The following is a 12,500-nucleotide window of genomic DNA, read 5'->3' as shown; positions in this document are numbered from 1 at the left end:
TTAAGCACACATGGTTTGATTCCCGATTTGAAGTGGTGAAAGTTCTTACTTTTGTATGTTTATTTCATCAGTTGATTGTGAATCAAATTATGTCTCAAAAATGACTTTGAATTTCTTGCATAAAATTGCAGAACTTTTGTATTTAATATGAAATAAATTACATTTGCTCATTGAAACATATGTAACATAGATTTGACTTCTCTTTCCTCAATTAAAATTATTTATATATACTTTATTTATGGGTTAAGGCTACCATTGGTTTCATGTACGAACACCAATGTTCCATGTGGCAGATTTGATAATTGTTAAGGGATCTCTCTTGACATGAAACCAATGGTAGTGTTAAGCAATAAATAAAAAAATTTTATCCACCAATGTAGTTTTGAGCACACATTTTCATTGTTCGATATTAACATGTGTCTATATATATATATATATATATACGACAGGCTATTTCCTGTTTCCTGCCTTCAGTTTCATTCAATGTTTTGGTCAGTCAGTGAATATGACAGAGGTCACACTTTACTGCATTCACATAGCTAAACATGATTCTTAATCTCCACTGCCCTGCCTTCACCTTATATCCATGTCTGTGCATAGAAACATTAGAAGCTTGATAATTTTAGTTGAAAGGACAATGATTATCTCAAATAAATTCATTATTCACTCCATATGGAATGTGGTCTTTGAAACAAATGTTGAGTAGATGAAATGTTTTATTTTTACTTATTCTCTAAATGTATGTATGTGTGATTTACAAGAATTCTAATTAAACCTCTACCATTTAGAGAGTTTTGATGATGATTATGATAATTTCTTTATTAATGTTTGACAATTGGTTGTCTTATCCATCAATTCACATATTCTTAGGGAGTAAACATGAATTTTAATACAAACCATCCACAATCATGCTTTTTTTGTTTTCTTTCTTTTGCTAGCAGTATCTAAATACTACTAATAATAATAAATATAATAATAATATAATAATAATAATAATAATAATAATATAATAACAACAATAATAATACAAGTAGTTGTAACAACAACAATAATAATACTTGGTATTGCTACCCCCTTTTTCTGTCAATAAACTGTCTCTTGTATGGGAGCAGAATGGTGGGGTGGGGTTCTTGAAAACTTCTGAACTTCCTTCTGTAACAAACTTAACCCTAACTGCTGCCCTTATGACCTCTTGTGTCAAGGGTCACTTTTAGAATGTTGTTAGATTTTTTACTAATTATGGGGCCTTGGATTGATATGTGTCTTAATTTTTTGTTTTTTATCTGTTTCTATTTTCAATTTGCAGTGATTTCTTCCATCTATTTGTTGTTGTTGTTGTTATTTAATGTTGTGAGGTTACTGTTGTGAATGTTGTGTGGTCAGTACTATAGGTGTTGATGTTATTTAACCTCAGATCAGCTCTGCTTTAGCAGACCTATGATCAAAGTTATTCTCACCATGACCATCCCATTTATGTTTAAATAATCTAAGGCTACATATGTTCATCATTTTCTATCACTGTAAAAGTGTGAGTTGTGTGAATTTGGCTGCCATTTCTAACTTGTCAAAGAGATCCTATTGTTGTGTATTGTTTTTACAGCTGTTTCAGTTGTTCTTAGTGTTTGACCCTAGGTCAACCCAGACGGGGTAGACTGATGATAGGAAGCGTGTATGGTGTGATTTGAGGGAGACTTGACTGCTGTTTTGAAGCAATTGAGATATCCCATAATCTCTCATATACTACATGTTTAACCATCTGCATGTTAGTGTTTTCTTATATGTGTTGATGTGTTGCTAAATATAATTGTGTTCAGCTGTATAAAAGATTGTGTTTAACTTTTTAAACAAATATGGCGCACATATATAGTCAATTCAAATAAATAAACAGCTTAATGTTTCAATTTAAAAAAACAAAAAGAATGAACCCGGGGACATGCACAACTAGGGTATTAGCTTGATGCTCAGTGAAAGGAGAGAGTTTGAGGTTTCGAACATAGATCTTCATTGGAAAAGAGGAAGGGAAAAATCCAAAGAAGGAGAAAAAATCGCCAACAGCACATCAAACTCTCCTTTCACCGAGCATCAAGCCAATACATTTTTTGCGCATGTCCTCACATTCATTTTCTCCAGCTTTTTTTTTTATTTGAATATCGACTGTGTGTGTGTGTGTGTGTATTATGTGTTTACTTTTGTGCATGAATACATTTTCTTGTTACATGTGATTATATGTTTGGCTAAGTGCATGAGTGTGTTTTAATTGTTCTTGTTTACATGTTTAACGTAGTGTACTAGTAATGTTTAACTTATATATGATGAATGTTCAACTGTTTGCTTAACAAGATATCTATATTTATATAAATATATATATTGGGTCATCCCAGAAATAGTGCAATTTTTTTAATACTTTTTTTTATTTTTCAAAATTAAGATAAACAAAGTTCTTTTTTGGTCTTCATTTTTTTACAATGCTCTTCCATCTATCTGGTGGACTTACAAGGCCCCTCTTCCAAAATTCACATGTCAGTGATAAAAAAATACTCCTCCAATACTGTTCTGACCTCATCTACAGAATTCATATTTTTTCCGTCCAAATGATTTTGAAGATTGCAGAATAAATGATAATCAGATGGGGCAAAGCCTGGTGTATATGGTGGGTGGGGGGTGGGGGCATCATTTCCCATTCAAACTGCTCCAGCCTTTGGAATATCATCCTTGTTGTATGTGGCCAAGCATTATCCTGATGGATGAACACTTTTCATCTTGAAACCAAAGATGGTAATTTTTCTTCTAGCGCTGACTTAAGCCACTCAAGCCGCTTGCAGTAGATCTCCTTTGTTATCATTTGGTTTGGGTTCAAAAGTTCAAAGTGGACTAAACCTTTCATATCCCACCAAACAGATAACAACACTTTACATGGGTGAAGACCTTCTTTAGCCTGGAGTGCTGGTGTTTCTCCTACCCACTGTCTTCGGTGCTTGACATTTTTATAGAGAACCCATTTCTCGTCACCAGTCACTATTTGGTCAAAAAAAGGTTCATTTGTGAGATATGACAGCAAAGAAAGCCACACTTTCACTCTTTGCACATGACCCAGGAAGTTTGTGAGGAACCCATTGACCCAATTTGCTGACTTTTCCTGTGGCATGATGAATGGTTGAATGACCAAATTCCTCAACAGTTACGGTGGGATTTTGTTCCACCAGGATTTGCAGGACCTCTTTTGTGAGCTCTACAGATCTTCCAGGATGAGTCTTATCTTCTACACTATAGTTTCCAGCTCAGAATTTCTGAAACCACCATTGACACTGGTTTACACTTATTGTCCGATCCCAATATACTGCATTAATATTCCTCGCACTTTCTGTTGTGTTGTTGCCTTTATTGAACTCATAAAGCAAAATATGCTCCTTTGTTACTTCTGTTATAGCTTTGAAAAAATAACTTTTAAAATCGAACTGCACTCTTCAAAACTTGCACTAAGAATAAGGCAAAGGTAAAATTACTACACCTGCTTTTATAGCAAGTTGATGCAGGTAGTTTTTCCCATCCCCCTCCAACTTTTAGTTCATGCAATTGAAAAGAAAACACATTATTTATGGGATGACTCAATATATACTCACATATTATTCCTTTTTTTGTAATATATATTGTTTGTGTGTGTTTATATGTAAACTTTATTTCTGTATTGAGGCTACCATTGGTTTCATGTTAAGGAATATCTCAGCAATTATCAAATCTATCATATGGAACATTAGTGTTCGTCTCCATTTTGGATTAAAATGTTCCTTGTGATAGGCTTTATAATTGTTGAAGTATTCCTTAACATGAAACCAATGGTAGCCTTAATACACAAATAAAGAATCTTTATCCACCAATCTGGTGTTGAGCACTCATTATCATTGTTCGATATTTACATGTGTGTATGTGTGTATATATAATGTATGTATACATACATGCACTCATTACATGTATTGATGTATGCAAAACATTATTTTATTTTATCTATTTTCAGCAGCATAATCAATGTCATGCTATTTTAATTTTTCTGAGATGATTTTTGCTATGTCCTTTAATTTAGTTTAAAACTCAATTTGTTAACAATGAATCTGTTATGATAACCCACTTGATAGCAATGAGACAATCGTTATTCTTCTTCTTTGGTCATTTTTCTAAGCTTTTTAAAACTGAAACACAAAATTTCACACAGTTTGAAGTTGGTTATCTTTGTCCAATGTGTGGTGAGTATTTGTGTGTGTTTTCTGTGTAGTTCTGCATAATTTGCAGTTTGTGTGAATGTAGTGTATGAATGGACGTGGAACAGTAGTTAGGGTGTTGCACTCATGATTATAAGATCATGGTTTCAATTCCCAGGCTGGTTGTGTATCGTGTTCTTGAGCAATTTTCTCCGTCATGGTCAATGTGATGATCATACGCTACACATCTTCCTTCCAAACATGGTTGTAAACGAAAGTGAGCTACAATGTTAAAACTTAGTTCACATGCACAGCAGAGTTCAAGGTTAATCTGTGCCAAGCGGCTTCACTCTGTGTGCTTTAGCTTCATTACTATAGCAACATACTGGATACTTACTGATCAGACCACACACTTATATATGTGTGTGTATGTCTTTGTGTCTTGTATTTGTCCCCCCCCCCCCGCCATCACTTTATGTCCCCGTAACTTAGTGGTTCAGCAAAAGATATTGATAAAATAAGTACTGGGCTTACACAGAATAAGTCTTGAGGTCAATTTCTTTGATTAAAACCCTTTAAGGGGGTGCTCCAGCATGGCCACAGTCAAATGATTGAAACAAGTAAAAGATAAAATGTGTGAGTATGATGGAATTTCCGTTTCTGTCCACCAAATCCACTCACAAGGCTTTGGTTGACCTGAGACTATAGAAGAAGACACTTGCCCAAGGTGCCATGCAGTGAGACTGAACCTGGAACCATGTGGTTGAGAAGCAAGCTTCTTACCACACAGCCACGCCAACATTCTCCATAGGAGTGCTGCATAAAGTGGAGCCATTTAGTTTGGGAGTAGTGATTTAGTTTTTGTGATGTTGTTGATATCTGATGGATATAGCTCTTGTTATTGTAACCAATGTCTGTGTGTCATCAGAGGTAACCAACTGTCTGACTAACTGTGAACCACACCACCACCACAATCACTATCTCCCACCGCCAACACTCCCACCATTGTCCTCTATCCACAACTAACACCACCACCACCACCACCATCTTTATTCACAGTCACCACTATCTTAACCACAACAACCATACAACTACCACTATCTTTACACCATACCACTACTACCAATTCTTCTGCCATCACCACCGCCATTACCACTGTCACTATGTCCTCCTCTATTTCCATCAACAGCACAAAGACCTTCCTGTTGAGATCACCACTGACTGTCTCAGTACAATGGCCAATATTTGCCGGGAGATGATAGAAAATCCGTAAGTCAATTCTGATTTAATACTCTTCTTTGTCTGCTTCCATCCATCCATCTATCTCTCTCTCAAAATCTTTCAAGAGCAGTTAAAAAATAAAAGATAGGAATATTTAACTTCTTTAATGTTTAATTTATGAAATGTAAGACTTATTTGTCCACATATCTTAAAAGAAATTGTGTATTATCTCATAGCCTTGAGATTTTGATGTTGTGATTATTTGTTTTTAGATAGACATTGTAGGGTAGGTGTGAGACTGCATCTGGCTGATTTGAGCATAAAACTGGTAGAATATTTGGGCCTGATTTGGCCAGTTTAAATGCTAAAGGAAATGCTCATAGAATATCTTTGTTCATTCTGGCAAAAAAAAAAAAAGATTTTTATGAGACAGATAACACATTTGGTGCTTCTCCTTTATAACTTTACAACCACATAGAAAAAGAAAACAAGCATATATCATAATATCAATTTGAATTTATGGAACAAGGCCAGCAATTTTGGGGAAAGGATGAAAGACAAAATCAACCTTGGCGGAATTTGAACTCGGAATGTAAAGACAGACAAAATGCTGCTAAGCATTTTGCCCTGTGTGCTAACAATTCTGCCAGCTCACTGTTTTACTCTTGTATTTATAATAATAATCCTTCCTACAATAAAGCCTAAAATTTGTGGTGAAGTGGGCAAGTTGATCACATCAACTCCAGTACTTTACTGGTACTTAATTTATCAACCTTGGAAGGATGAAAGGTAAAGTGAACCTCGGCAGAAAGAGTAAGCCATGAAGCATTTTGCCTGGCATGCTAATGATTCTGCCAGCTCACTTGCCTTATTCTTGTACCTATGATGATGACAATAATAATGAGAAATTGAAGGGAATGACAAGACCAACATCTGGAGATGGCTAAGAGAAAGTGAGCTGAAAGGATGCCCAAGAACAAGCTCCAAGAACTAATTACACCAAGCTCTAAATAGATAAGAGCAGTGAATCACCCCCTTATAGGATGTGTGGCAGCAAAAACAGGACAATTCCACATATTGTGAGTGAGTGTAGCAGGTTGGCTCAAAAGCCCTACAAAAGGAGGCACGATAACATGACTAAGTTTGTTCACTGGAGACTTTGTGAAAAGTAGAGGGCACTTGAGGTACTAATAACTAGGTTCAAGAAATATGTTGGAGAAGTTGGAGTTTACATGAGGGAAGAGCAAGCCCCCCCCCCCCCCAAAACTGTTCTATTAGGGACAGCTAGGATTTTGAGATTAGTGCTTGGGTGTTGTATGCCTTCCACAATAAGTTACCATCCAAGTACCAAAGCTTATAATTTGCAGAAAAAAACCCTGTGAGACCTTTGATAACAGGTTGCTTTCTGCTCTCAGAGAATCAACCAGAGCAAGTAAGATCAAGAGCTCTGAGAAGTAAAATGATAATAATAATAATAATAATAATAATAATTGCCTTGGTGCCTTACCAGGCTCTGGCTCTCATAGCATCTGATTTTAGTTGATTGGAAGTGTTATCATGTACATTGTTTTGTGTTGGTATAAACGATGGGCTACAGCAGATATACTGCTCAATACTACAGATTTGCTTGCCAGTTTGTCATTTGGTGGCTGATGATATGTGCATCTCTGATCATGAGCAGAAGTAGTGAAGGAACATCATAGCCATATGTTGAGAGGAATTCTTTGGGATTCGAATAATTCACCTCTGGAAACAGGGGTATTTTGTTCACATCCTTAAACAACCCTTATTCAAGGACCATTTGAGCAGGATGGATTACTCAACCAGAAGAAAATTCTAACTGTGCCCCACCTGTAAGGTCATGCGCTGTTTATCTTGATACGAGATCACCATATTGCGCACATATGGTTGTGATGCATGTTCCTGGTGTACCTTAACAGATGGGTAGTCATGATGGGTATATTGGGCTTCATATAGTTTACCCCAGTGTCACTCTGATGGTATGCACTCCTCCCTCACCCAATAACAACAATAATAATAATAATAATAATAATAATAAGGGGTTTCAATTTTGGCACAAGGCGGCAATTCCTGGGTAGGTGCTAAGTCAATTACATTGACCTCAGTGTCCAACTGGTATTTATTTTATTGATGAAAGGCAAAGTCAACTCCAGCGGAATTTGAACTCAGAACATAGAGACAGACAAAATGCCACTAAGCATTTTGCCCAGTGTGCTACCAATTCTGCCAGCTTGTGCCTTATGACATATATCATATTAGTAATAAGACCAGATCTTAGCCAGTCAGCTTTTTCTAGATGAGTGAGCAGTGCTTAGCCTCTTAAGAATCCTAATGCTGGCATCACTTGGTGCAACTGTTAAATAATCCAACCAATGCTTCTTTGCTGTTATGGTGTCACCAGAATTCAAGGAGCTGTGAATGATTGTATTTGTTGACCTACAGTGACTTCAACTTTCCAGCCACTGTATTGAATGCTGTTGCTTCTATAGAATAACATTTTTCATCTCATCACAATGTGATCAAGAAACAGTCCATTTTTGTTGCCCAAAAGAAGTGTAGAGCAGATTTCATAATGCTGATTCTCTCTTCTTTTTGTTGATTTTCATTCATCTCATATTAAAACCATTTGTTGAGCTGCCCTGACTAGCTTTACTGATACAAATTTCAGTTTCTTCTGAAATTTCTCAAGGGCGTGGGCATGACTGTGTGGTAAGAAGCTTGCTGCCCAACCACATGGTTCTGAGTTCAGTTTCACTGTATGGCACCTTTGGCAAATGTCTTCTATAGCTTCAGGCCATCCAAAGCCATGTGAGTGGATTTGGTAGATGGAAACAGAGAGAAAACAATTGTGTGTATATATTTATTTTGAAAAATAAGTAGTGGGATTAATTTATTCAACTAAAAATTCTTCAGGGTAATGCTCTAGCATGGCCACAGTCTAATGACTGAAAAAATAAAAGAAAAAAGATAGCAAAATTCATTTTATGTGGCTTTGTTTCACTGACAGTCAGATGGCCATTATTAGTTGGTGGAGGTCATTTCTGATCTTCCATGACTTCAAAGCTTGCACTTTGCAACAATATTTTGGCCAACAATGTTGTGTTTGTTGACTTTTTTTTTTACTTCAAATGCTTGGAGGATATTGCAAACTGTCCATCTAAGTAATTTATGTCTCTTGTAGTATCTAAACAACTGCGTGTTCTACAGACTCTTGTACTGTCAAAATAATCCTCAGTCAAACTTAGAAATTATACAGAGTGTACAAGGCTGGTATTTGAAGTTAGGTGCAGGCATGGCTGTGTGTACTTCCCCACCTCATAATTCTGGCTTCAGTACCACTGCACGGCTCTTGGGAAAATGTCTTCTAGTATACTTCCAGTCTTGGTAGATGGAAACTGAAAGAAGCATATTGTGTGTGTCTGTTTGTGTCTCCTTGCCTTCACATCACATGATAATTGTAAACAAATGTCCCTATCATACAAGTGTTCTCCCTTATTTCCAATCTTTGATGGAATTTACTCCAATGATAACTCCCACCAGTGAATATAATTTCACCTCTGGCCAAACCTATTCTCTTCACTGTTACATAAATGAACAAAACTACATGGTTACCATTCTCTTACTTTCAGAAACTACTGCTCAAGGTTCAAAAATGAAGAGACGAAGCTATTTTGTTTACGGGTGATGGTTGGGGTAATAATTCTGTACGACCATGTACATCCTGTGGGTGCATTTGCCAAAAATTCTGGTATTGATGTAAGTATCCATCAACTTTGTAAATTATAATAGCTTTTTGTATATCATGTAATAAGGTTAATTCTTCTAAATCTCTGTTTCTAATTATCATGACGTAGAATTCTTATGTTTATTTTTTATTTTTATTATTTTTTTGTTATTCACTGATGTCACCATTAGTTGAATACAGCAATGTCTTAGAATGAATTCCTTCTAAGTGTTCTTTTTGCAGATATTTGTGTACTGGTAATATTTCATATGTTCAATTCGAATTTCTCTGATTTTGGATTCCCTTCACAACGTTGTGTTAACATATATTTTAGGAAATATTTATATTAATCTTAATGATATTTTCTATATGTGTGTGTGTGTGTGTGTGTGTTAATATAATAGAAGCAATTGTTGGCTTTACAAGGTGAGGCTTTATAAGATGTGATTTTCTTTATACATATTTTTTGTTTGTCAAATATTCTGAATTTCTTGAAATTCTTCCAAATGATATTTGCATTTACTTGTCATACATGAGGATTTACTATGGATATATATTCTACTTACGTTTACTAGTGTCTAATTGTTGAATATTCTTTTAAAATTGAGTGCTATCTCTCTCTCTTTCTCTCTCTCTCTCTCTCTCTCTCTTTCTCTCTCTTTCTCTCTCTCTCTCTCTCTCTCTCTCTCTCTCTCTCTCTCTCTCTGTATATATATATATAGACAATGGAGTTCTTTCGGTTTCCATCTACCAAATTCATTTACAAGGCTTTGGTCTGCCTGAGGCTTTAGTAAAAGACACTTGCCCAAGGTGCCACACCATGGGACTGAACCCAGAACTATGTGGTTAGGAAAGAAGCATCTTATCACACAGCTATGCCTGCACCTATTCTTACCTCACAACTGTGCAAAAAGATATAATTTTTTTTCTTTTTTTTCTTTTTTCTGATTTCAGGTAAAGAGTTGTATAAAACTTCTAAGGGACCAACAGAATGACAAAGTGGAAGGACTAATGAATGCTTTACGGTAAGTGTCATCTGATACAGACACATCATGTACAGGTGTGTATGTATAGGTGTCTGTGTTAAAATATATATCTACGTCTGTCTGTGTATGTAAGTTGATGAATGAACTGAAGTGCTGTCTTCTCAGGGTGTACAACATCATCAGCTCATCAAAAATCAAGGAGGACACCTTCTTGTTGAACTCCTCAACAAGTGAAATGGCTGATGGGATTCGATTTAAATTCAGACAGCAACAACTTTAAATGTTTCTCTGATGCCTTGAGTGCTGTTTATGGTCTACGGATGTCAGGTTCATCTCTGCTGTTGACACCAAGATGATCTTTGGAAATGGGTGAAGCAATTTCACACTCTTCTGATGTTAAATAATTATGATGATGATGATGGCCATTTGATGACACTCACAAATATGCACAGTTAAGCTCGAGGCCAGAAGGATGTCAAAAAGCAGACCAATCTGAAAAAGAAGGACTTGGAAGGTTAGGAACCCTTCACATGGTCAGAGATTTAGGGATATCCTTATCGAGAAATTTGATGATAGGGATGAGCTACAGACTTGTGACAGAAGGCAGCTGAGAATTCCTGAGAGACAGCTTGCTGAGTGCCACAGACCAAATCTGTTGCTGGTGCAAAGTCCCTTCCAGACCTAGGGTAACATGCTGGTGGAACAATACTGTAGACAGGGCCATTAGAGTAAAGAAACAGGCTTGGAAGAGTGGGGATAGCAGGAGAATGTATCAAATAGCCAGAAGGGAAGCTAGGAGACAGGTATATATAGCCAAGGGAGTAGCAGAAAAGAAGTTTGCCAATGTTCAGTGACATGAGGACCAAAGTACTGAAGTATTTCGGATTGCAAGACATTATATGAGAGAAAATTGTGATGTCATAGGAGAGAAATGTGTCCACATGGATGGTGGTGCCCTTGTGTTTAATGATTCTGCAAAGAAAGAGGCTTGGAGATGCCATTATGGAAGACTGCTGAATGTGGAGAATGAATGGGAGGAGGAGAGTCTGCCAAATGTTGACCCAATTGAGAGACCAGCTACCTAAATCAACAGTACCCTGGTAGATAAAGCAATTAAAGATATGAAGACAGGGAAAGTAGCTGGCCCATCAGGAATCACCGCCGAGATGTTTAAAATATTGGGTGGTGTAGGTTAAGGTCTTGTTACCTGCATCGTAAGTCAGGTAGTTCATGAAAGAGTCATATCCAATGACTGGTGTAGCAGCACCATAGTCAACTGCTACAAGGGAAAAGGTGATGCTTTAGATAGAAATAACTACAGGGGTATCAAGTTATTGGATCAGATGATGAAAGTTACAGAGAGGGTCAAAGCCCAACAAATTGGGGAGAGAGTTAGCCTAAGTGAGATGCAGTTCAGTTTTGTGTCAAGCAGAAGCACCACTGATGCTATATTTCTGGTAAGGCAACTGTAGGAGAAATATCTAGCCGAAGATAAACCTCTGTATTTGGTTTTTGTTGCCATGGAGAAAGCCTTTGTCAGGGTCCCCCGATCCCTTATCTGGTGGTCAATGCAGAAACTAGGGATAGACGAGTGGTTGGTAAGAGCTGTACAAACCCTGTTCAGGGATGCTGTCAGAAAGGTGAGAGTTGGCAATGAGTATATTGAAGAATTCTGGGTAGAAGTAGGGGTTCACCAAGGATCAGTCCTCAGTCCCCTTTTGTTCATCATAGTCCTCCAGGCAATAACAGAGGAATTCAAGACAAGCTGCCCCTGGGAGCTCCTCTATGCTGATGACCTTGTTCTAATAGCCAAGTCACTGCTAGAACTAGAGACAAAGTTTAGAGTGCTGGAAGCAAGGTCTAGAATCAAAGGGCCTTGGGGTTAACCTAGCAAAAACCAAAGTCTTAGTAAGTAGGAAGGTAGATAAAACACAAGCCCTTTCAGGTAGATGGCCCTGCTTGATCTGTAGAAAACGTGTGGGTGGAAACTCCATATGATGTACCTGGTGTAAGCTATGGACACATAAAAGGTGCAGCAATATCAAAGGAAGGTTAACTTGGAAGATAGTTTTTGTGTGTGACAGGTGCACAAGGGCAATAAACAACACAGATGCTCAAAAAACAGATTCCATCACATGCTAGGGGAAGAAACAAGAAGTAGTTAATAGCTTCTGCTACCTAGGTGACCAAGTCTGTAGTGGGGCTGGTTGCTCTGAGAGTGTAGCGGCCAGAATAAGAATAACCTAGGCAAAGTTCAGGGAGCTCCTACCTCTGCTGGCAACTAAGGACCTCTCGCTCAGGATGAAAGGTAGACTGTATGATGCATATATGTAAATAGCCATGCTACACGGCAGC

General features: G+C 37.2%; 1 protein-coding gene across 3 annotated transcripts in view; it reads left to right on the top strand.

The window, feature by feature from the left end:
- The window catches only part of LOC106879244 (CYFIP-related Rac1 interactor B), a 154,489-nt gene that overhangs the window by 137,650 nt on the left and 4,339 nt on the right, over positions 1-12,500 (top strand). For all 3 annotated transcript variants that reach the window (XM_052977635.2, XM_052977633.2, XM_052977634.2), the window contains 3 exons: positions 5,383-5,462; positions 9,065-9,191; positions 10,114-10,184. In XM_052977635.2, coding sequence (XP_052833595.1) covers positions 5,383-5,462; positions 9,065-9,191; positions 10,114-10,184 — 278 coding nt within the window. The remainder of the gene's footprint in view (positions 1-5,382; positions 5,463-9,064; positions 9,192-10,113; positions 10,185-12,500) is intronic.

The sequence above is a fragment of the Octopus bimaculoides genome, chromosome 28, assembly GCF_046866305.1.
Source record: "Octopus bimaculoides isolate indiv1 chromosome 28, ASM4686630v1, whole genome shotgun sequence".
NCBI lineage: Eukaryota > Metazoa > Mollusca > Cephalopoda > Octopoda > Octopodidae > Octopus > Octopus bimaculoides.
Note: the sequence above shows the minus strand (reverse complement) of the source record. Positions and strands in the feature narration are given on the sequence as shown.